General features: G+C 48.4%; 1 protein-coding gene across 1 annotated transcript; it reads right to left on the bottom strand.

Annotated features, from left to right (window-relative positions):
* Positions 1-1,427: 1,427 nt before the first annotated feature.
* On the bottom strand, positions 1,428-22,468 carry LOC149334126 (uncharacterized). Its single transcript, XM_089557868.1, has 5 exons — positions 22,447-22,468; positions 21,202-21,314; positions 17,352-17,522; positions 9,236-9,325; positions 1,428-1,635 (listed from the first exon to the last, which is right to left on the bottom strand). The coding sequence occupies exons 1-5, from the start codon at positions 22,466-22,468 to the stop codon at positions 1,540-1,542; spliced, it is 492 nt and encodes a 163-aa protein (XP_089413994.1). The 3' UTR covers positions 1,428-1,539.
* Between the last annotated feature and the right edge of the window lie 414 nt (positions 22,469-22,882).

Below are 22,882 nucleotides of genomic sequence, written 5' to 3'. Positions count from 1 at the left end.
AACGACCCGCCTGCCCCGGGTGAGGATCGAACTCACGACCTTCAGATTATGAAACTGACGCGCTGCCTACTGCGGAAACGAGGCTTTTTTTTTATTACTGCGGAAACGAGGCGGATGTCGACGTTGCCAGTAAAGTGCATTTATGCAGAACCAAACACAAAGAGAAGCTGTTTTAAAAACTTTTTTTCCTGTGACTCTTCATTAAATAACAGAACAAAACCTACACGTCATGAGAGCTTTGGTTTTGGTAAGGAGAAAAGCCATTTGGTAGTCCGATGTGATTGCATTCTTCACCTGCTCGGTCTCGGAGGGGGAGAGGTAGAGGTTGGAGAGGGAATAGGTAATGCCCGTAGGTAGAGACCCGTAGGATAGAGCTTGGAGAAAGCATTCATTTTTTAAAGCAAACACGACAGGACACAGAAGGAAAGACAAACACGGCGCTAGTTGCAACTGATCCATTGAATGTAGAAGCACAGCATATATATCCACAAACCTGCGCAGGCGCAGCCTAACAAGCACCAGGAAACTAGCCAGCAGATAGTTTTCACACTAATTGTCATAGAAAATTGGATGTATATGCCAATTATGGATATGGATATATATGCCGCGGTTCTGCCTTCAATAAATCAGTTGCAAGTAGCGCCGTTTTTTTCTTTCTTTCCTTCTGTCTCCTGTCCTGTTTGCGCTAAATAGATGAATGCTTTGTCCAACTAGCCCAACATCTTACTCTTGTAAAACATGGATAAACTCGACGAAAAGCATTTGGACCTAATTCTGGGATCTCTTTGGCCTACATTCATGGGAACATTCACACTTCAGAAATGCATGATGATTAACGCTGAGCAATAGAAGTGGTAACGCTTTTGATGTGTCTAAACTCCCCTAGTAAACAGAGCAAAGATTCTGGGTTGACCGAAATCGCCTTGTGCTGTTAAGCCCATTGTGGCCCATTTTCTTTACTCAAGGTGGTGTCAGACACCCATTTTCCAATAATTTCACCGTACGCATGGAGACCACCAGACCAGGGCAATATTCGTACTCATTTTATCACAGGTGAGTACCAGACGACACCACCTTATTAGCACTTTAGAAGAAATAAGATAGGTATTCAGCGCATTCTTAATTTGAACTTCTTTATTGCACTATAGTAAGTTGCATCTAATATCGGCACAGTCCATCACACACCGATCGCGCAAATTCAAAGACAAAACTGAACTAATCCCAACCACCGCTGCAGCCGCAAATGTGCACTTGCTAGTTCGAGGTAATACAAGACGGACTCTAAAGAGATATGCTCCGATTCTTTGCAAACTCTGTACTCTCGACCTGTTCAGGCATGCAGACGCTCCTCTACATTTGTCTGTACTCCTCACCGCCTGAACATAAAACCGCGTCACCCGAACTTTACACAACTTACACGCCAAACAAGACGATGACGAGAAATAGAAGAGCACACCGCAAACGGGCGAGCGGTGACGTTTTTGTTGTTTTTTCAGAATTTCGTCATTCATGCTTTTCAAGTCCGGAGTCCGATGTGTCTCAAAACCAGCCGTGGTCTCTTCTATCGACGTAGACCTTAAAGAAGGTGTAGACGAAGTGAAGACCATGTAGGCCTCCTGTGATGAGCCCGGTGATCTGCGCAGGCAAAAGGATAAAGTGACCATTCGCAACGAAAGGGTTGCACAGAACAAAGATCATTCGTAAGGCGAGGCCCGTGTGTGATTGGTGTGGTAATCGTGGTACCATGTGCTAGGATATCTATCGGGACTACTCCGCACTCGTTCAAAAACTTCGAGCATGACCTTGCCAAAGAATGATTGGGAACGTGCCTTCTTTGGAGGCGGCCACTCCGGATGCTTCCATTGCACCGAATGTACTTTTGTCTACAGAAAATAGGTAGGGACCCAGCATTTATTCTGCATGATTAGTTCATTGAAAAAGTCCTCCTGGTCTCTATGGCACATCGTCGAAAGATCCTGGCAACATTCGGCTCTTTCCTGCTTCTGGAAAGCTGTGAGCAACCGGGAAAACCAGCGAGCTGATTTCATACATATATGAAGATAGTCTTGACTGATTTTTCCACAAACCCCGCCCTAATTAATCTTTACTGTTTGGACTAGATCTCGAATGGTTACGCGGCGATCTTCTAAAATGGCAACCTCCTCTTCATGGATGGTGCGTTCATCGATAGCGGAGTGTTGTCGGCCGCAAATGAAGCAGTTTCCCCGGAAGTCAAACCACATTTGAATGAACAATGCCACTTCCTGACTGATTCATGTGATGGGGAATCCTCCCCATAAACCTCTTTCATCTCATCTAACGTCCGTCTTGGAGTGCGGCCTTTCAAATAAAGGAACTCGATTACTGCTCTCTATTTCACTGAATCCGTTATCACACCTTGCTCCGCTTTAGCACCAGTAAAAAGACGACCATTACTAGTTGGCATTTGCAAATCAGTATGTAAGCTACAGAGACATGTGTTATTACACCTGCATCCGGCAGTAAATATAAGTGAGTCAGCAGCAATATTTAATGAACACGCCTCGCATATGTATTTATACGAGGCACATTTCTTGACACATATAACTCGTATGCTGCCATATCAGTTCATACGAGGCACATTTGTGACGCACATGATTTTGTATGAAGCACGTATGTGTTCACATGAGGCACATTCATTTACCTATATATGCAACCCATATGCTGCCAATATGACCTCATACGAGACGCATTTACAACACGTAAAAGTAACATAATACATTGGAATTTATACGATATACATGAAATGATACGAGATTTTTCTACAGGGACAAAGCAGTTGTCGTGGCCATCGACGAGGAGCAGAGGAGGCAACGTCATTAAAAGGACGACAAGAAAAGGAAAGGGAGTCTAGGGATTCTTTGTATGGCTCCTAACATCCTGGAGTCCTCCTCTGGCAGCTTCCTCGAGCACCCGGTCGATCAGCCTACGCTGCCTTCCCGGAAAAGTGGTCCTCAGGGCCTGCTCTCAATGGGACAGATCAGGGTTCAGATTAGGGGGTACAGATTTGGGCGATTGGCACTCCGGAAATGTAAGTGAATACACCAGCCGCCTCCTCCTCACATTGCGTGGATTTGCTGGTAAATGACGCACGGTTAACCGGCGATGCGATGCGGACGGTCCTGTCTGGAGCTGTCTCGAAACACCGCTCTCCAGCAGGTTTAAGTTTCCGTGCAGAGGCACGTATTTCATTCTAGTTGCACGGTAATAATTTATGATGAGTATGTACTTTACTAGCATTTCCGCTTCTCTGACGATGGGGTAGTATAAGGGTGCCGCCTACACCCCGAACAGTTCTTCTCAGGCATATGAATTAGCGCACTCATGTCCCGGTATGCCCCCATGCCCTGCTCCCCAAACGACAGAGGTTCTGAGATATTGAGGTATTTTTTTTTTACCTTTTCTGAGAGGACCAATAAAAAGGGTAAAAAAAAAAGTTCTGAGGTTGAGGCAGCGGTATTCTTATGTCCTTTCCCTACCTCCTTTGAAGCCATTTAATTTTAAGGAATATCTGTATGCCGACTGCGACTCTGTGCATTTAGGGGCGATGCTCTCGTCTATCGCAGCTAGCCTGATGGTCTTTGCTATGGCTAACCCCTCTATTGTTCCTGTTTCTCTGGCCATAGCCCTTACCCCCGTTTGTGTATGCTTAGGTCTAGGGTCGCAGATACCGACGTGCCCTCAGCTGTTTTTAGACCCCTGGCTGCGTCCGTGTGTAGCGTCTGCCCTTCCCCGAACGTATTTTTAAGGTATTTGTCTCTCGCAGTTCTGCACCGATGTAAGCCCGAGTGCACGCTTCTCGGGAGGGTCTGAGATCAAGTTGTACCGTTACCCCCGGGGGTCAGTGCCACCTCCACAAATTTTTCAACACTGTAGCCCCAAGAGCTGAGGAGTTTACATCCTCTGCAAGTTGTTCTGAGTCGTATAAATTGTCCGATTGTTCGTGGTTCCATAATATTCGTCGTATTTTGCACGCCCAGTTGCGATAGCTTACGCCTGCTCATGCACGTTGGAACGCCTAGTGCCGATTTCGCTCCCTTCCGTAAAACCATGTTTGCTTGTTTAATCTGGCCAAGGCCAGATTACGGTATTGTAAATATTAGATCACTCGGCCTTTATTTAGCATACCGAGAAAAGGAAACCTTGATAATTATATCAATGCCTGAATAAATTTCAAGGTTTACTTTTCTTTGAAGGATGGACAGCTGGGCGAGTTTGTAATAATTCATCATGGCGGGTACAGCGCGCAGATGATTGCAATGATTGCTAGTCATCACCAGTTTTATACGACTGACTAATTGGTCGATCCGGTTCTATGGAGTGGTCATGGTGTGATTTTCATCTACGTTAGGTTGTATGAGTATCCCCAGAATCCGGTGACGCTGTACCCTCGTAACTTGATCATCCCCTATCCTAGTTTACATCTCTGGGCCTCCTTTTTTGTGCCTTACCAGCAGCAGTTCAGATTTGTTCGGTCAACAGCTTAGTCGCATTTCCCCTACTGTCCCCATGACCACGCTTGCCACTTCTTGTAGTATATCTTGAGCTTCAACCATCGGCCCTCAGTTGACCGATAAGGTGACATCATATGCGCGCATGGCGTGACGCAGTCCCTACACTTTCCCCTGTTCCAGCGACAGCACAGCCGTCTAGATGTTGAATAATATGGAGGGGTTAATAACGCTTCCTGTGGAGTCTTCCTGTTAGGGAGCTGAATGGTCAGTGTCGTAATCTGTCATGCGTTGATATCTGCCGTGCGCTTGCCTAGGAACGCCTGTACATATTTGCAGACCCGCATCCCGCTGTTAGTATGTCAGGGCCTCGATTATGTAATTGTGGCTACTGTTGTCGAATGCTTAGCGCATGTCCAATGCTAATATTGCCCCTTGTCCTGGCTGTAGTCTTTCTTGTAGAGAGTCCCAGGAATTCTGACATCTGTTAAAATGGAGCCTCCAGCCCAAGCGAGCAGTCTCCGCTCGCAGTCTCCGCACACACTTGCCACATCCCTACCGCACTCTCTAGCTATACTGTTAACAAAATATACCCAAAATGGAGTACAAATGGTGGCGGCCACCCTTTTTACTCCATTCGTGAAAACATTTACTCCATGAGTGTGGAGTAAAAAGGTGGACTGTCCTCCATTTTACTCCCATGAGGTAATAATGGAGCAAAAATGAGGATTTACCTGCATTTACTTTAGTCCATAAAGGGAGTTAATTGTGCCAAATACTCCACCATGCAGTGCCGAAATGGAGTTAAAAAAACACCATTTTGTGCAGTCTGCCTCGCCACCTAGCGTCTCGTCTGCTTCTGGTCAGTCGTCTGATAATGGCGGTGAGTGAAGACCACTTGGTTACCATCGTCGTTGGATCTCTGCTCACTTCTGCTCCTTCACGGGCGCCTGCCGCGGTACAAGAGATCGGCTTGTCGCCTTTTTCCGCTACGGTACGCTACATAATTGAATTGCTCCTGTGAAGCCTCCAGTGCTCTAACCATACCTGACTTTCCTTTGTTAGTGTCGCTACCCCCCTACAGCCCTCGCTTAGGCCTAATTCTCACGGGCTTTTTTCAGTGTGGTTCTCGCAATGTGCTGCAGTAGATTATGTGTTGCATGAACATGGAACTGTGATAGGACATGGTGTCAACGCTGAGCTCTTGATTAAGCTCATGAGGCTACATTTTTCCTCAGTCATATTGAAAATCCAAGCCTTAATGAAGTGAATATGAAACCAAACGCTGCCATTCCAAACTACCATCAGGTGTATTTTCATCTTTTCTGCTCTGGTTTTGAGTCCAATATAGCGTGGTGCATGACCGCGAAAATTACGCAGCGACTCCTTTTTAGTTTTTAACTACTTATTATAATGTTACATGCCTTTATCTACGAACGTTGTCAGCCAAACGAGCTCGTACAGCGAAAGGAGACGACAAGCAGACGACTCATGCCGCCTAGGCCGCCGCTCGGTTTGCAGACGGCGAATAGAATGCGTGACGCGGAGTTACATTAGAGCAGCGCAGATTCCCAAGTTGGGTTGCCGGCGGCCCGCAGAGCTCCTGCCCGTTTCCGCCGCTGTAACTGCTGTAAGAATGAGCCTGAATGAGGATAAATAAATATGACGCTATTTTCAGGCTCCATTTTTGTAGGTAGTAAAAAATTTACTCCTTATACTCCAAAATAACTTCCTTATATAAATGAGTAGATAAAAAACACCATACATATAGAGTAAAAAAAACTCATTTTGGGTGTGCGTTAGAGGACAAGCCATTCACTCCCTTTTGGGTGTTTTTTGCTAACAGTGTAGAGAGCTGCTCGCCGAAACACCGCTAGCCTTGAACCACCACTCCACCATACCCACACTCAGCTTCGCCCTTCAGAGGCACCATCCGTCACCCAACCACCCAAACCAAAGTGGCTTCCACCACCAACCAACTATACGTCCACCATCCACAAAGCTTAGACCGACTAGAAGCCCACTGCACAGCAGGATGAAAAAAATGGCAACCAAATCAAAACACGCGATGAGAAAGCCAGCTATTCTTCACAAGCACGACGCTCCAGCCACTTCGTCACCTCAACCCTCCCAACGCCGCCCTCGTCCCACCTCCGCCCGCCTTCACCACTACATAAACACTGTCCAGTGTGTGCAAGTTGGCTAAGAGTAAAAGCGTTCATAATACTACAAGCATCAAACTAATCATCGAGGATAAATTCAACTCTGTTCGCAGAATTGTCGCATGAGAGGTCAGATCGTTCCGAAATTTCTTCCCATTTCTTTCGTCTCGCGCCCCTTCGAAGCACCATTACGTACGAAAAAGATCGCGTAAAAAAGCAAAAGAATCATATTTAGTGTGAAATTATAGCAGTGAACAGAACAGTCGCAGACGATCGATGCGATTTATGCGCAGAGCATGCGTTCACATTAGTGTTCTCCCTTGACGGGAGGCGTGATCCAGTCCATCAATGACAGTGCGCCACGCCGTACCCTTCGCATTCCCCCCCACCCTTCGACTCTCAGTGGCCACCGCGGTTTGTCTCTCACCACCCGTCGCTACCACCGACTCGCTCTCACTGTCGCTCGTCTCTCTCCTCCTGCACTCTCGTTCGCTCCTCCTGAAATTGCAAAGGGGTGTTTTCTTCTCTCCAGTTTCTCTGCTCTCCATCGAGACATCACATGCCAAACGCCGGACACTTTTTGTAATATTGGGCGCTGTAATACTGCCGAATTTTAAAAATGTTAGAGAAATTACCTGATGCAAGAAAACTGAGATAGCACTTCAGAGTGGCCCTCGATGATTATTCTAATGAATCCTTTTACTCTAAGCACAGGCATCATGCACGCGACGCAGTTTTTGTGGAGGGTTAAGGCTAGCGAGTATAGGTGGGTGGCTGGCGCATCTGGCCTGTGGAGGTGTGGTGGGGTGGTGGGTCGGAAATGACCGTGGGTAGGTGTGAACTTTTATTCCTAGAGGGTGAGGTGTGGACGTGGCTGTCGAGCGGTGCTTCTGGACGCAACTGGCTTTGCCACAGCCTCTTTGAATTCAACTTCATATCTCTTTTGTTGCGAAAGCAACACTACGCCAGCCAGCTCGGCTCGTCGCGTGGTCGCAGTTCAGCCGAATGCCGTGACCCACGAATGACCTTGAGCCGCCGTTGCCTAGCAACGCCGCAGCCGCGCTCCAACAGATGGCGCCGCCGTCGCCGCTCGCTCCACCAGATGTGCTCCACTGGGGTAGAGGGAGAGGAGGTGTCGCCTTGAGGGAGGTATATATATATGCGCTTCGTCTCAGTGGGTTCTAGTCGTTATGGAGAGCGCGAAAGAGAGGCAACAACGAAAGAACGAAGCGAGGAAGAGACAACGCGCTCAAGAGACGGCAGAAGAACGCGCCGCATGACTCGAGAAGCGTCGTAACGAAGATGCGGCTAGAAGAAGTAGTCCACGTCCCGGAGTGACTCTTCAACTGCGGAAGAGACTGGTTTGAGTTTTCGAGAGCGTCGGAATGAGACGCTGCGTAGAAAACGTGCCGAGGAAACGGAGGAATAACGTGTAAGAAGACTCGAAACTGGAGGCTTCGCAATTCAACTAGGGTTAACCAGAGTTAAACCACAGCCAATTTTTTCGTTCAGCTGCTGTGGTGGAAGCCTTGTGGAAGGTGGATTAGGTGGTGGGTGGCGCTTCTGTGGGGAATTTCTGCGATGAGTAGGTGGCTGGCGCTTCTAGAGGGTCGAGGTTTCCCTCGGCGAGGCTTCAGACAGGCGAGGCCGGAATATTACCCTACTGCCATTGCTACTGTTATCACAGTAAAACTAGAATGTCACTTTCCTAGGCACCTCGCTTCGACACGGTGAGCGCAGATTAGCTTAGCTCTAATCCGTAGTCGCGTTGCGACACGAGTGTCATTCTACCCTGATTACGGCATCTGCAGTGAGTATAATGTAAAGTATAAGTATAATGTGAAGTTTAATGTAAAGTATAATGTAATCAGTTAAACCACGCAGCTGCTTCAAATAAACAACGAACCGCTGCAGTAACCCGTGATAGGAAGCCGAGAGCAGTACGATGCCCGACCCTGACTCCATTCTGCGCGAAACCATCTGTACATGTGTAGTGGCGGCTGTTCGCTTGCGACATTCGCTTCGGTACAGTGGTTTTATGTCACCGTTGCTTCCGGCCGACGGATGAGGAAGGCGCACTTCGGTGTTGGAACAATCTCCGCTTCGCCGACGCAACGCAGTCTACTGACTTCGAGTCGTAAGCGTCACCATATTTAATGGTGATGCGTATCCTTATCGTCGTATCTGTCAACCCATTTGTGTACACCGCAGCGCACACACCTTTCCAATTCATCAGCCGTTAGCCCTATCCTGTGACAACTGCGCCCTGCACATCTCCTCATCTCATAACCACACCTGACTTTGAGAGCTTCAGGTGGAGGCGGCGACAGGGTGCTACCCTTATGTGACGCACTCGTTTTATGGTGGCGGAGCGCATTTGACGTTCACTCAGTGAGCCTTGCTAGTGTGTTTGCATATGACTAGTGTAGCTGTAGCCTGATTGGGTTTCGTGGAGTCTTGCGCGAACTTCAGCCACCCTTCAAAGCACGATCGGGTCGACCTTCTACACTTCGAACCGATGCCTCTCAGCGGGCATTAAGAGTGTAGGCGCACACGAGCTGGAATGTGGCCAGGTATACTCACGCTCGGGGCAGAAAATCTCTGCATATCCCGTGCGACCAGGCTAGAGCTGAGCACGTAGCAGCAGGCGGCGGTCACATTGAAGACGATATACTGCATGAGAACAAATATACGCGTACGGATGTAAAAGTAGGCATATCTTTGAATAATAAATAAATTTTTACGTGCCACAGCGAAACCGTAAGCTATATGCTACGTCATAACGAAGGACCCAGGATCGATTTCGATTGCACACGAAGCTGCTGCCGAATAGAAAAAGAACTTCTTGACCGTTCTCGGCTGATGGTACGTTTACGTAAATATCTATCCTGCAACGCACATCACACGTTGCACTTGTCAAAGGCAAGTCCCGAGTCGCTTAAGCGTCTTTGGCTACGTCACAATTAAATTCTCTAACACGCAAAATCATCCTTGCTTCATGAGCTCACATTTTTTGTTCTTATGTTCATTATAGCGTACCTTTTAAGTGTCTTTTTTTAGTGTGCCATTCAGGGTTATTGCTAGAACTTAAATGAATTCAGCAGGCGCAGTTGGTCAACATAATGCTGCTTGCCATGCTTGATTCCGGCTTGGCCCGATTGCTGGTTCTTTTCTTTTGTTCCGAAAGCAACACTACGCTGGTCGCTGAGCCATTTCGCGGAGCTCTGGAAAGCCCAAGCTGCGCATGCGCGAGAAGCGAGTGACGTCACCAGGCGCACAACTGGCGCGCCGGGGCCGCCACCGGAGCCGCCGCCGCGCGCTCTCCGTCGCCTCGCCGACAGTCTCTCTTTCTCTCTCCCTTTTCCTTCCCTCAAATACAATTTTCATTTTTTTCATTACGGCCCCACTTTCTCTTTCTTCTTTCACTCCCACTTCTTCCCTTCCTCCAAGGTGCGGTTCGGGTGTCCACCGAAATGACCGAGAATTACGGCACCATTTCCTTTCCTCAAAAAGCGTTGCGTTCAAAGGGGGGTGGTGGTGAAAACATTTATTTCGAATGAACTGGAGGTATGTTTGGATCAGCCCGTAAGGGACCGATCCTTACAAACACTAGGTGGAGGTCCCTAGTATGGGACCCCAGTGGCGGTTGCCGCCGCCCGGGCGCGCCCGACTAAGGCTTGTTGGGCCTGTAAGTCGTGGCAGCCGAGCAGGGTCGCCTCCCAGTCCTCCCGGGTTGGGTTGGGGATGGGGGGAATAGCGGGGTTGGAGGGGCAGGCCCACACCATGTGATAGGTGTCAGAAGACACTGCATTACAGTGTGGGCAGCTGCCGCTAAAGGAGGGGTCAAAATGTTTTAGCGCTGCCGGGCACAGCAAAGTATTGGTGAGAAGGCGGAGAAGGAGCCGCTCATCCGCTTTCTTCAGGCCTTTACATGGGCTAGGGTAAAGGCGATGACAATTTTGATAATATGTTGTAATATCTTTGAATGTATAGACCGGATTAAAATCGGGTTCCTGATCGGATGGGGAGGAGAAAACAGCCCGGTGAGAGAGCGCGCGGGCGGCTGCGTCTGCTGCCTCGTTTCCTGCCAACCCCTGATGAGCAGGGGCCCATATGAGGTAACGGTGTGCGGGGTCCGTATCCCGTATGCAATTTTGATATATTCGATAGGCTAGGAAGGGAGTGCAGCCTTGTTCGACGTTCCGACAGGCCCCTCGCGAGTCGGTGATTATGTATTTTGAATTGGAATGTGAGGCCGCGAGAGCAATCGCGACCTCTTCTGCTTGTGTTGCACTGCGAGCTCTAAAAGTTAGGCCGTTAACTGTGTTGCTGTTGTGAACTACCGCGGCCGTGTACCATCCCCCATGGTGAGGGCCGGAGGCGTCCACGTAGTATACACCTGTTTTGTTGCCATAATATCGGGCTAGCGCTTCCGCTCGTGCCAGGCGCCGACCATTATGGTCTTCATGTGACATGTTTGCTGGAAGAGGCCGCACGTGGAGGGCACGTCTCCACAGTTCCGGGATGCGAAACCTGTCTTCCATTGGAGGGGTGTGTTGGATATGGAGTCGAGCAAGAAGGCGGCGACCCGACTCCGTTAGCGACAAGCGCGTGTACTGGTTTGTAAGGTGCGCCTCCCGGAGCTCCCGGAAAGTATTCACCACCCCAAGAGCCATAAGCCGGCTGTTTGAAGTAGTGATAGGGAGGTCAAGGGCACGTTTAACAATTTTGCGAAGGATGACCTCAAGGGCGTCCTCCTCTTGTTTCCGTAGGTGGAGATAAGGAGTCGAATAGAGAATTCGACTAGTTACGAAGGCGTTTGCCAGCCGCAAGGCATCCTTACTTCGTAACCCACCGCGTTTGTTGGAAACCCGGCGGACCATGCGGCCCACCTGGTCCCCCACCTTACGGAGTTTGGCCAATGTAGTGTCTGACCGCCTGTGTTTGTGGATGTAGAGTCCGAGTACCCGTATCTCATCACTTTCGCGTATGGGACCACTCTCAAGAGAGAGAGAGATATTTTAGTTGTGCACTTCTGTGAGGGGCGGAGGCGCACAAATTCCGATTTTTGAGGGGAACATTGAAGACCGCAGCGGCGGGCGTAGCGGTCTACTATCGTCGCCGCTGTTTGCAGGCTGGTTTCAATGTCTCCTGTGCTGCCCTGCGTGGCCCACAGAGTGATGTCATCAGCGTACAGGGCGTGCTGCACGCCGGCGACACCACTCAGCTGGGCCGGCAGGTGCATCATGGCCAGATTGAAGAGCAGCGGGGAAAGTACCGCGCCTTGAGGGGTTCCCCGCGTGCCGAGTAGGTAAGGACCATGGTCTCTATCTTGAATTCGAATGTAGGATTGACGATCCATTAAAAATTGGCTTATGTATTGGAATGTGTTGAGGCCACAGTCGGTGTGACTTAGGTTAGTGAGTATGATCTCATGTGTTACATTGTCAAATGCCCCTTTAAGATCCAAGGCGAGTACTACCCGGTCATTATGGGGGCATTCGAGGGGGTCAAGGACTTCCCGATTGAGTTGCAGGAGGACATCCTGTGCGGATCTGTGTGGGCGGAATCCGAACATGGTGCTCGCAAAGACTTGTTTGTGTTCAAGATATGTAGATAACCGATCCCGCACCATCGTCTCCATTAGTTTGCCCACACATGAGGTGAGAGAGATGGGGCGGAGGTTATCTGTGTCAATTGGTTTGCCAGCTTTAGGAATAAATGTGACCAAAGCCGTTTTCCATTCGATTGGCAGGGGGGTGTCCCCGCGCCAAATCGCATTTACGTATTCCAGGAGGGACTGGTATGCCAAGTCGGGAAGGTTCGTCAAAAGCTTGACGGTGACCTTATCCCGTCCTGGCGCAGTGCCCCGTTTCATTTTGGCGAGAGCCGCCCGCAGATCATGGAGCTGGAAAGGTTGATCCAGCTCCGTGTTCTCTCTGCCTGCATAAGAGTACGCAGATCCACGGGGGTCTTGGGCTGTACACAGATACTGGTCCCGAAGTTTCTGTGCCAGTTGAGTCGTGTTGCCAGGAAAAGCGTGCAGTGCTCGCTGCAAATGTTTTTGTGTTTCGGATCGTGTTTGGGTTGGGTCGATTAGGGCTCGAAAGAGACGCCACGTGTTTCGGCTGGACATTTGCCGCGCGGCCGTGTTGCATCTATCTACCCAGTTGGAGTCGGCGAGTTGGGCCGCGTACTCTGCCGCTTTCTGGGTAAGCTCGGCAATTCGAGCTTTAAGCTTTCTATTGTGTTTCTGCCGTCGCCAACGGCGGACGAGGCTGCGACGGGCTTCCCAGAGGTGTAGAAGGTGGTTATCCACGTCCGTGACCGCCTCTGAGAGCTGGATGTGTGTTTCATGCGAGGAAAGGTGTGCCAGCAGCTGTTGGGACCATGCTGTGTAGCCTTGCGCGGAAATGGGTGTATTATCAAGTGAGTTAAAATTTTGCCTGAATTTCGTCCAATCTGGGATATGGGCTTGTGTTCTTGGACGCTTGAGGGGGCGTGTGCGTAGTGTAGTGTTAATGATGCAGTGGTCGCTACCGAGGGTCTCCTCGGTGTTGAGCCAGTCTGCGTGTCGTATGTTGCGAGTGAAGGCTAAGTCCGGACACGTATCCCGTGTCACGGAATTTCCTAGCCGGGTTGGGTGGACAGGGTCCGTGTGGAGGGTGAGGCCCAACGTGGACGCAAGCTCCGCCAGCTTACGCCCGCGCGACTCCTCCTTGCGATACCCCCACTGCTGACTGGGAGCGTTAAAGTCGCCCACAATCAGCAGGGGATCGCGGCCCGCTACTCTTAGCGCGCGGCTAAAGAGGTCCGCAAAAGTCACTCGCTTTAGTTTGGGAGAGCAGTACACGTTGAGTATATGCAACGGTGGGTCCCTGCGGCGGACTGGTAGGAGGGTCACCATTACATAAGAGTACTCTAGTTGGAGGTCGAGATCCACTAGGTTGGCTGTGTAGTCTTTGTGAACGAGAAGACAAGACGCGGGGTCCTGTTGGAACGTCGTGTAATTTGAAATTGTGGCGCCCAGGCCTGGCTCTTGGAGGGCAACCACGGCTGGTAAGGACTCGAAAGTTTCAAGGTAGAGGCGGAAATTGGCCCGCTTAGTGCGGTCCTTAAAGCCTCTACAGTTCCACTGTGTTATTGAAGTTGACACGGCCGAATTGGATATGGCGGAACTCCTTTGATTAAGGTGTCTCGCCATGATTTAAAATTCTTGGGGGGGGAGGAGGAGGGATTGGCTGCCTCAGAGCCAGCTACTTGCGCCATCAAGGGGGTGATGACGGAAGGAGCGGGGCAGCTGTCCTCATTGTCCGAATCAATAATCAGACGGTTGAATTTTGAAGGACGGGATACGTCCCTAATGGGCCCCGTCCGACGGAGGAGGCGGGGGTTGTCCAATATGTGTTTTGATACTACCGCGGGGATGGCAGATTTGACCTTGGTCAAAATTTGGTCCATGGCGGTCTCGATCATAGATCGTAATTTAGATGTTAAGCGCTCCTCCATCGCGGAGATGGCTGTCACGAGGGCAGGCGAGATCTCCGCGTCGCTCTCCATTGCGTCCGAATTCTGCGGGCTCGGAGCGGCGGACGCCAATTTTGATTCTAAATTTTGAATTTTGTTGAGCAAAAGCTCATTCTGTGCCCGGAGCACGTCGATCTGTTTTTTGTATTCCGCATCGAGTGCGGAGACGGTAACTGGGGAGGAGGGGGAATGGGAGGAGGAGGAGGCGATCTCAGCCCAGCTGCTCACCTGTTGTTTGCCGTGTTGAGACGCTGATGCCCGGGCGCCGGCAGCGCCATTTGTCTTGAGCGCCGGGAAGTGGCCAGCGTCCCTGCCGCTGGGCGGTGGCGGTGGGGGCGTAGTCTTGTTCCCGGGTGGTGACTTCACCGAGGATGATGATGATGACGTTTTGTTGTCGATGCCGTCAGCTCCACGCGGCAAGGCATCGCGCCGAACGGGTGGTGGCGTTCCGTGGACTCCCTGGCAGCGCAAGAACACGCTGTCGCGTTCCACTCCTACAGGCGACGCTTAAGCGTCATTCATTAGCACTTAATTGTATTTAGTCAGTAATCACTAATTAGCCATTATTTAGTAAATCGTCGTTACTCAGTAATTAGTCACTAATTATGTGTGACGTCACCCGGTGGTGGCGTCACCAGTGCCAGAGAGGCAGTCAAAGTGGTGCGAAAACTCTCTCTCTACGCACTCTACGCACTTTAGACAGCCAAAGTGCCCCTGAATTTTATTGTGAAATGGCTGTAACTTCTCTTTAATGGCATCATCATTCCTCGTACTATTTTTGTGCGACTTCTAAGCAGCAAGTTCTCTAAAAACGTTTTGCTTCGTCACGACTCCTTCGTAAATTCGTTCGCCGTTTTTGCCGTGTGGTAAACCCAGCAATTCGACCTGACATCACTCTTACAGATTCTGTTGGTATTCCCATCCCTGATTCAGAGTGCGCTCAACTTCTTAACGATGCGTTTGTAACTGTGTTCACAGATGAAGACATCCTTCACCTTCCTTGCCTACATTAAGCGCACTAGTGGAACTAACTATGGACGAGATAGTCATCAGTGAGCCTGGTGTTTTATCTCTACTAAACAATCTCAAAACATCTTCTAGCGCTGATCATATGGGCTTCAATAATAAAATTTTAAGGAATACATCACATAGCATTTGTTCCATGTTAACCGCATTATTTTCCCAGTCGCTATCAACTGGCACCATTCCTAACGACTGGCGCATAGCTAAGATAATACCCATTTTCAAATCAGGTGATCGTGCTTCTCCGCTTAACTATCGTCCCATCTCCTTAACAAGTACAGTTTGTAAATTACTCGAGCATATTATACATACTCAGGTCATCAACTACCTTGAAGATAATAACATTATCTTCGATCATCAGCACGGTTTTCGCAAGGGCTACTCACGCGACACCCAACTTGCCGGTTTTATTAACGATATTCATGCACTGATTGACGCTGGTTTTCAAGTTGACGCAATATTTTTAGATTTTTCTAAAGCATTTGATCGCGTTCCACACCAAAGGTTGTTGCTTAAACTTTCCCAACTGAACATTCACCCTAATATTATTGCATGGATAGCAGATTTTCTCTCATCTAGAATTCAGTTCACATCAGTTAACAACTCTAACTCATGTTACGCTAATGTTACGTCTGGAGTTCCACAAGGCAGTGTACTGGGACCTTTACTTTTCCTCATCTATATTAATGACTTACCCAATTGCGTGACGTCCAGAATCAGACTATTTGCTGACGATTGTGTGCTTTATCGACGTATAACCTGTAACACTGACAGCCAGCCACTGCAGTCTGATCTTGAAGCGATAAGCACATGGTGTTCTAATTGGTTAATGCCTTTAAATCTTTCCAAAACTAAGCTCATGTCTTTCACCAACAAGCCACGTATTCGTACCGCCTACTTTCTTGATAACAATAGTGTAGAATTCACCACAAGTTACAAGTATCTTGGCATTAACCTTCAATCCGACTTATCATGGAATCATCATATTAATCTCATTCTTGCCTCCGCTAACCGTACTTTCGGACTTCTCAAACATAATTTAGAAGAGGCCGCGACACATGTAAAAAAACTAGCGTACACCACATTAATCGGTCCGAAACTCGAATACGCGTCTGCCATTTGGGATCCTCATCAGAATTATATCATCAGTAACATCGAAGCCCTGCAAAACCGTGCTGCGCGATTCATCTTTTCTGATTATTCATGTTACACCAGCGTCACCTCATTGAAGACTAAAGCCGAGTTAGATAACTTAGCACTGCGCCGAAAAATTTCCCGTCTATCACTATTCCACAAGCTTTATCACCACCCTTCCCTTCATGATGAATTCTTTCAGCCACCGCCAGTTATCTTTCCACGTCGCGATCATTCCAGTCATTCCATTATGCCTATTCTTTTTTACCACGCACAATAACCGAATGGAACGCTTTGCCATCAGAAATTGCCACAGAATCTGATCTAAATAAATTCCAACATCTTATGCACTCATGTTTCAACAACTAAAAAGGTATTTTTTTTAGCGTTCTTTTCTTCTGCCTTGTCTTCTTTTTATTTTATAATCTTTGTTTTGTACTTCAGCGCACCTTTTCCAGTGTCGTCTTTTTCTTTTTCTAGCGGTGCTATTATTTATGCTCAAATTTTGCTGTTATGTGCATTGTTGCGACCGTTTCTGTGAATGCCTATATATGATTAATATTTTGTGATTTCTATTTTATTTTAGTGCAATATTTTTAACCTTATAACAATGCTTTGTACTTACTCCCCCCCCCCCTCATGTAATACCCTCAAATGAGGGCCTTTGGGGGTATTTTGAATAAATAAATAAATAAATGCTTGGTACAGTTAACCACACATCCTACTTACTGATTTCTGCCATCGCGTGCTTCAACCACGCGCTACACCTTGAAAATATGCCATTCCTATAACGCGAATTTACCAGCTTTTTTTAAGTTGTTTTCAACGCACCAAACTAGCTACTCAGTTCCTATGGATCTTTCAAACCTCGGAGTCGCAGTGTTGCTGGCCGGGCTTCCATGTGCACCTAGCGTACAGCGCGGTGGAAGCCACCGTGTCAGGCACGGACAACAGCTCAGCGAGAAATAATGGCCACGCCGAGGTTGGAAAAAGAAACGCGACCGTGATGCCGTACGTAGAAAGTACGCGGCAGGTAGTAGGCGCAGGCGGCGCTCAGCAGGCTGGAGACCACGATGTGGAAGGTGCCCAGGGTGAAGGTGAACGCCGCCGCCGACAGGAGGCGCACGGAGCGGGTCGCAGGGCGTGGCCACGGGGTCATCAACACCCACAGCACCATGCCGCCCGCCTGCGAGTGCAGGGGTGCATAACTGGGTTGCACGTGGACACAGCATCATTAGCCAGCAGGAGCGTACCGCATTGCATTGTGCGGGCCCATGGGTAGTGTCCTGTGCTTTAACAGTTGGTATCCTCCTTTCTTCAGTTATGAGCAACTGAGTCGGTTTGGGAGCTAACCGTCCCATAATTACGCATGAATAACAATTTAGACAGGCAGAGTGGAACGATGGGTCTGAAAATTATTATGGAGTAAAGCAAAGTTACGTTCAACAGTCTCGGAAGGAAACAGCAGTTTAGGAACGGTAGCGAGGCGCTTGCAGTGGCAAGGGAAGATGTCTACTTATGTACCACATTTGGTTCTAACGCCCAGGTTATATGTACGAGTGGGAACGCTACGAGTTCACTCACTTGTCTCAGCAGTACGTTGAAATTTCTAGACATTACACGTTGGCTCTCTAAAGGAATGTCTCCGTGGTAAGTGACACCACCGTCGGAAAGCCTTCGTATAAAAGTGCTACCTAAAGACAATCATGCTGAGATCCGTCCGAGCAATGTGAGACATGTGCTTAAAAATAAGGGTGGAGCGTGAGTTGCGGCAAAGCTGCTGCTTCCCTTCTGCGCGACCGGTGATGGCAAAAATGAATGGGGTTTCTTTCACTTCGTAGCTTTGCTAGAAACCCAGGAGGCATTGGTACTATACTCCGTTTCATACGTAGCAGGCAACGCAGCGGAGGATGCGAAGCAGTAAGCCCGCGAAACTATATTACTCCGCCAGGTATCATTCGTCCTTCTATAGTCCTCGGTGAGTGTTTGGACGAAAACAAAGAGCGGTATAAAACGAAGTGGTAGCGCTGAAAAATTACGGTCGAAGCTTTGAGGCGCTGTGGACTTGAACACTCCGGCTATAATTTTCACTGAGTGTGAACTACTTTTTAGGCGCGGATGAACGACGGGCGATTCGCCCTACCTGCCGTGTATCAGACTGCCAAAATCCTTCTTACTTCTCGAAGTCTTGATGAGCTGGAGAACGAAAATGTGGCAAGAGGTAAACCGAAGTCAAGGAGATTACCATGCACGGCACTTGATACGTCGCAACGAAATATGTTTGTGTTCGCTTTGGTTGTAGGGCGAACTACGAGGTCTGTTAGAAAACTATCCGACCTTTTGCGAAGAAAAAAAACTGGCATAACTGGAGCTTTGGAAACCTAATCATCTTCAAAGTAGGCTCCATGGGACTCCACATAGTTCTTCCAGTGGTGCTGCCATTGTTGGAAGTATTCCGAAAAGGCCCTTTTCGGAATGGCGTTTAGCTCAGCTGTCGTTGCAGCCATAATGTCCTCTCTTGTCTGAAATCGCGCTCCTTCCAATGGCCTCTTATTTTGGGAAACAGCCAGAAGTCACAGGAGGCCATATCAGGAGAGTAAGTAGTCTGTTGAACTACAGCAGTCTGGTTTTTCGCGAAAAAAGTGTGAATTTAGTGCGAGGAATGTGCAGGAGCATTGTCGTGATGAATGTGCCAATTTCCTGTTGACCTCAACTTCGGCCTCTTGCGCCGCACAGCACCACGCAGGCGACGGAGGACATCCCTGTAGTATTCTTTTAGTCAATGTTTACTTTGTTGGGTGCGTACGCGTGGTGTGCCACACAGAGGGAGTCAAAGAAAGCAGTCAGCATCACTCTGACGTTGCGGCGCACTTGGCGGGCCTTCTTTGGTCTTGGTGACGTGGAATGCTGCCATTGTGACGACTGGGATTTCGTTTCCGGGTCGTACCTGTACACCCAAGACTCGTCACCAGCGGTTATGGTGTTGATGAAGTCGGGGTCACTGTTTGTGGAATCCAGCATATCCTGTGAGACTTCAACACAAAGCTGCTTTTGCTCCACCGTGAGCAGCTTCGGCGCGAATTTCGCCGCATCTTTCTCCATGGCCAAATTTTCGGTGATAATGGAATGTTCAGTAAATTGGTGATGTCCACCTCTTCCACAATTTCTCGTATAGTCACACGATGGTCCCGCGTCACCACAGCGTTCACTTCGGCAATGACCTGGTCATTTCGGCATGTTGATGGCCGACCGGAGCGTGGCTCTCTGTGCACCGATGTGCGGCCGTCTTTAAACCAATTGTACCACTGCTTAATCTGTGTCCTGCTCATAGCATTGTCAGCGAAAGCCGTCTGAATATTCCGAATGGTTTCCACTTGGCTGTCGCCTAGTTTCTGGCAAAATTTGATGCAGTAGCGCTGCTCCAGTCGCTCCGCCATTTTCCTTGCAACAAAAAACCGAAGAGAGCACTGCGCACTGCCTCAACAAAACGCTGCGTGCCAGTGACTGACGCTATCGGCAGGCGAGAAAAAATTTGTGCATGCGCACGAAGCCTCAAGGTAGCCTGGTGCAAGCGTGCTTGTTTCAAATCCATCAGGTGTTCGTAAAAAAAAATAAAGTCGGATACTTTTCTAACAGACCTCGTACTTTTGGGGCGCGGACTTTGCATGTTCGAACTGGCGCGCTAGAGTTGGCAGCGTTGCTTGCTATGTATGGAACGGACCAACACTAAGACAGGTCCTCTGGCTGAAAGATTTACTCAACAAACCGAGCTTCGTTTATGATACCAGGCAGCATCGGCCATTAGAAAAATGTTACAAAATTGTTGTGTAAGTTGAAGTAACATTATTGTGTTGCATAGAACATTGTGGTAATGTTAAAAAATAACGTCTAACGCTATATGTTCTGCAGTATCTGCTTGCATAGAAAATCGTGGTAATGCTAAAAAATAACGGCTAACGGTATGTGTTCTGCAGTATATGTTAGTTTAACGCTCAAACAAAACACTGCGCGAATGCTATTCTGAATGTCGTTATAATGTTTAGATCATAGCCATAACACAACACCAGTCCCGGTTAAATGATGTAAATGTTCTGAATTTTCAGTTCAATGTTATAACACAATATTTCCAGTACATCTCAAGCATTGCATTGCAGAACGTTCCCATTGCGCACTACAAGAAGACCATGGCCCTTCCTGTTTTCGACTGCAGCTCGGTTCTGACTCGTATTCAATCGTAGTTCCCTTCCTAGACTGCCCCAGAGCGCCCTTGTGTTCCAAATTGCAGCAGAAGTCGTCACAGGCTTTCTTACTTCACGTTGTCCAAAGATATAACTAACCAGTGGACTGTCCTAAACTGATTTTATTCCCACTTTTTGTTTGTTTTGAGACTCAAATAAATATGAAATGGAACCTTTAGCGTCCTGCAACCCACTGATTAAAACGGCGTTTTTTTGCCTTTACATGTAAGCTTGGGAGCACTATGTAAAGGGCTAATGGTTCATACTACAATACAGGTCGTTGCCCTGATTAACAGATTAACCTGACTGGCTACGAAAAACTCAAGCGTATCGTATTTTGCTCGTAGGACAGATAAACCTATGCGCTGGAACCATATTTTTGATGTTTCGAAAGTATAGAAAGTAAGCTAGAGAACTGCATCGAAACCAGCTTGACTGTGCAAAGCTTAATGTCGACCAGTGGCTTCTATGTTGTAGAGTATCCTAAGTAACGCTTTTCTTATCTTAGCTCCCGAGAGGCCCCTCTCTGCAGCAAGCGATATTCCAATGACTACAGAAGTCTCCAATAAACAGGCATCCATTTAAGCTACCATCGCGACTGCGCCCGTGTTTGGCAACAGCGCTTACAATCTCAAGGAGGTCCAGCACTCCGTGGGGCCTGTGTCCGTAGTCGTGCAAGCCAATGCTGAAGACGGGTCTCCTCCGGATGCCCATCGTCGGAGGCAGCATCCAGTATGCAACTGAAGGACAACGGCAGATTGGGCAAGGCGGTAGTTTTCCATTGTTATTCCAAAAAATGAAAACAGCGCTATCGAACACACGAAAAAAAAAATGAAAAGGCATAGAGTGCGGTCAGCACCTTGTGCGTCTACGTTTTTGTCCTGCGTTCGGCAGCACTTTTTTATGTATATGTAACTATCCAGTATTCCACTGACAAAAGGATGTAGACGTGGCTGGGAACAGTCTCCAGCGCCAGCGAGAACCGCGTACTCACTGACTGCCTGGCTATAGAAAACTCTTCTGATTGGTTGCACATTTCTGTAACGTCAATGCGTGCACAGTGATTGTCAAAGAAACTGACAATCCATGGCAAGAGTGTCAAATCCTAGACTACAGTCACAGATTTTTCGCTGGCTGCTCCGCGCAACGACGCTGCAGAAAATCTCGAGGAACTGCTTATAAGCAGGTACAGTTGTAACAGAAAATTTCACGCGTTGTCCTAACCCAGAATCTTCAGGTTAAGCCAGAAAAAGATTGTAAACTCAATGCGCCGGTGCAGGCTCTGTCTCTTCGAGACTAAGGGGAATGTGCAAGAACGTGTAGTCAGCCGCAAACGTGCACAGTTTGAGTCTAGATGGAAAGCGTTATTGCCGTTACGACGCAACATAAAAAATAGGCACAACATGTTTTGAAACATGGGCGACTGCACACCTTCTTTGCAGCCGACGCCGCCATTTTGAACCTTTGACCATCAGCGCTTAGAATTTTTTTAACCTGCCATACTCGGATATCAGCATGAAGCATGGACAGATCATCAGAATGCCCTCACGTGGGGCAGTGGTGGTGGACCGAGTGGCAGAGAGGCAGAACGTTCTCAAGTTTTATAAAAAAATGTTAATGCTCTTTGAGGAGAGTTTATTAACTCTTGCGGTGTAATCTACTGGGAGCCGATTAATCGTAATGCAGTTGTCTAACGCCGACCTTATATCAACGCGCCCACCTTGCAACGGCCTCTGACCATCTCATCTGGATATGATACAGCGCTGCCGAGGGGATTTCGAACCCAAAAATGTCGTTACAGCCCTAGTGTTGACAAGCAACGCTGAGTGCTAGCGACAGCAGAGTAGACGTGTCACAAATTACGCGAAATACCTTTGTGGCTGATGTTCCTCATCGTGGCTCAGGTGCAGCTGGTCGGCGAATCGTTTTCTTCGTCGTCCTCTTTGGAGCGCACACAGAGATGACCGCAAGTGGTCAAGAAGAATAAAAAACTGGGATATTCGTGCGCCATAGCAATATACAAGGGTATGGTATCGGTGACATTCCTCTACCAGCATGTTTTGGCTCTCTGCACTACTGTTCGAGGTCATGCGTGAACCTCCCTGATGGATTATATCTGGTGATGTCAAACCACGAATGGGCTGATATTGATTTTTGCTCACGTGAGGCATTCTGTTGTACTACGGGTTTTGGTTCTGGCTTCAGTTTAATAGATTGCCTTACCTCTTGTCTTCGCGCATGTATACTTCTTAATTATCTACCAAGTGCCACGCGGGTTATTCTTCTAAACATTGGCGTCCTCAAAAAA

The sequence above is a fragment of the Amblyomma mixtum genome, chromosome 8 (assembly GCF_055824585.1).
Source record: "Amblyomma mixtum isolate Tamu chromosome 8, ASM5582458v1, whole genome shotgun sequence".
Lineage (NCBI taxonomy): Eukaryota > Metazoa > Arthropoda > Arachnida > Ixodida > Ixodidae > Amblyomma > Amblyomma mixtum.
The sequence above is the reverse complement of the archived record's forward strand: the minus strand, read 5'-3'. Positions and strand labels throughout refer to the sequence as shown.

What these genes read in the sequence shown, in the direction of transcription:
- LOC149334126 (XM_089557868.1), bottom strand. Translation starts at nt 22,468, where the DNA reads ATGAGGAACATCAGCCACAAAG. An exon ending in TGCTGGACCTCCTTGAGATT is followed by an intron (nt 17,523 to 21,201) that starts GTAAGCGCTGTT and finishes CTGCACTCGCAG; the next exon opens with GCGGGCGGCATGGTGCTGTG. An exon ending in ACCTGCCGCGTACTTTCTAC is followed by an intron (nt 9,326 to 17,351) that starts GTACGGCATCAC and finishes GTTCTCATGCAG; the next exon opens with TATATCGTCTTCAATGTGAC.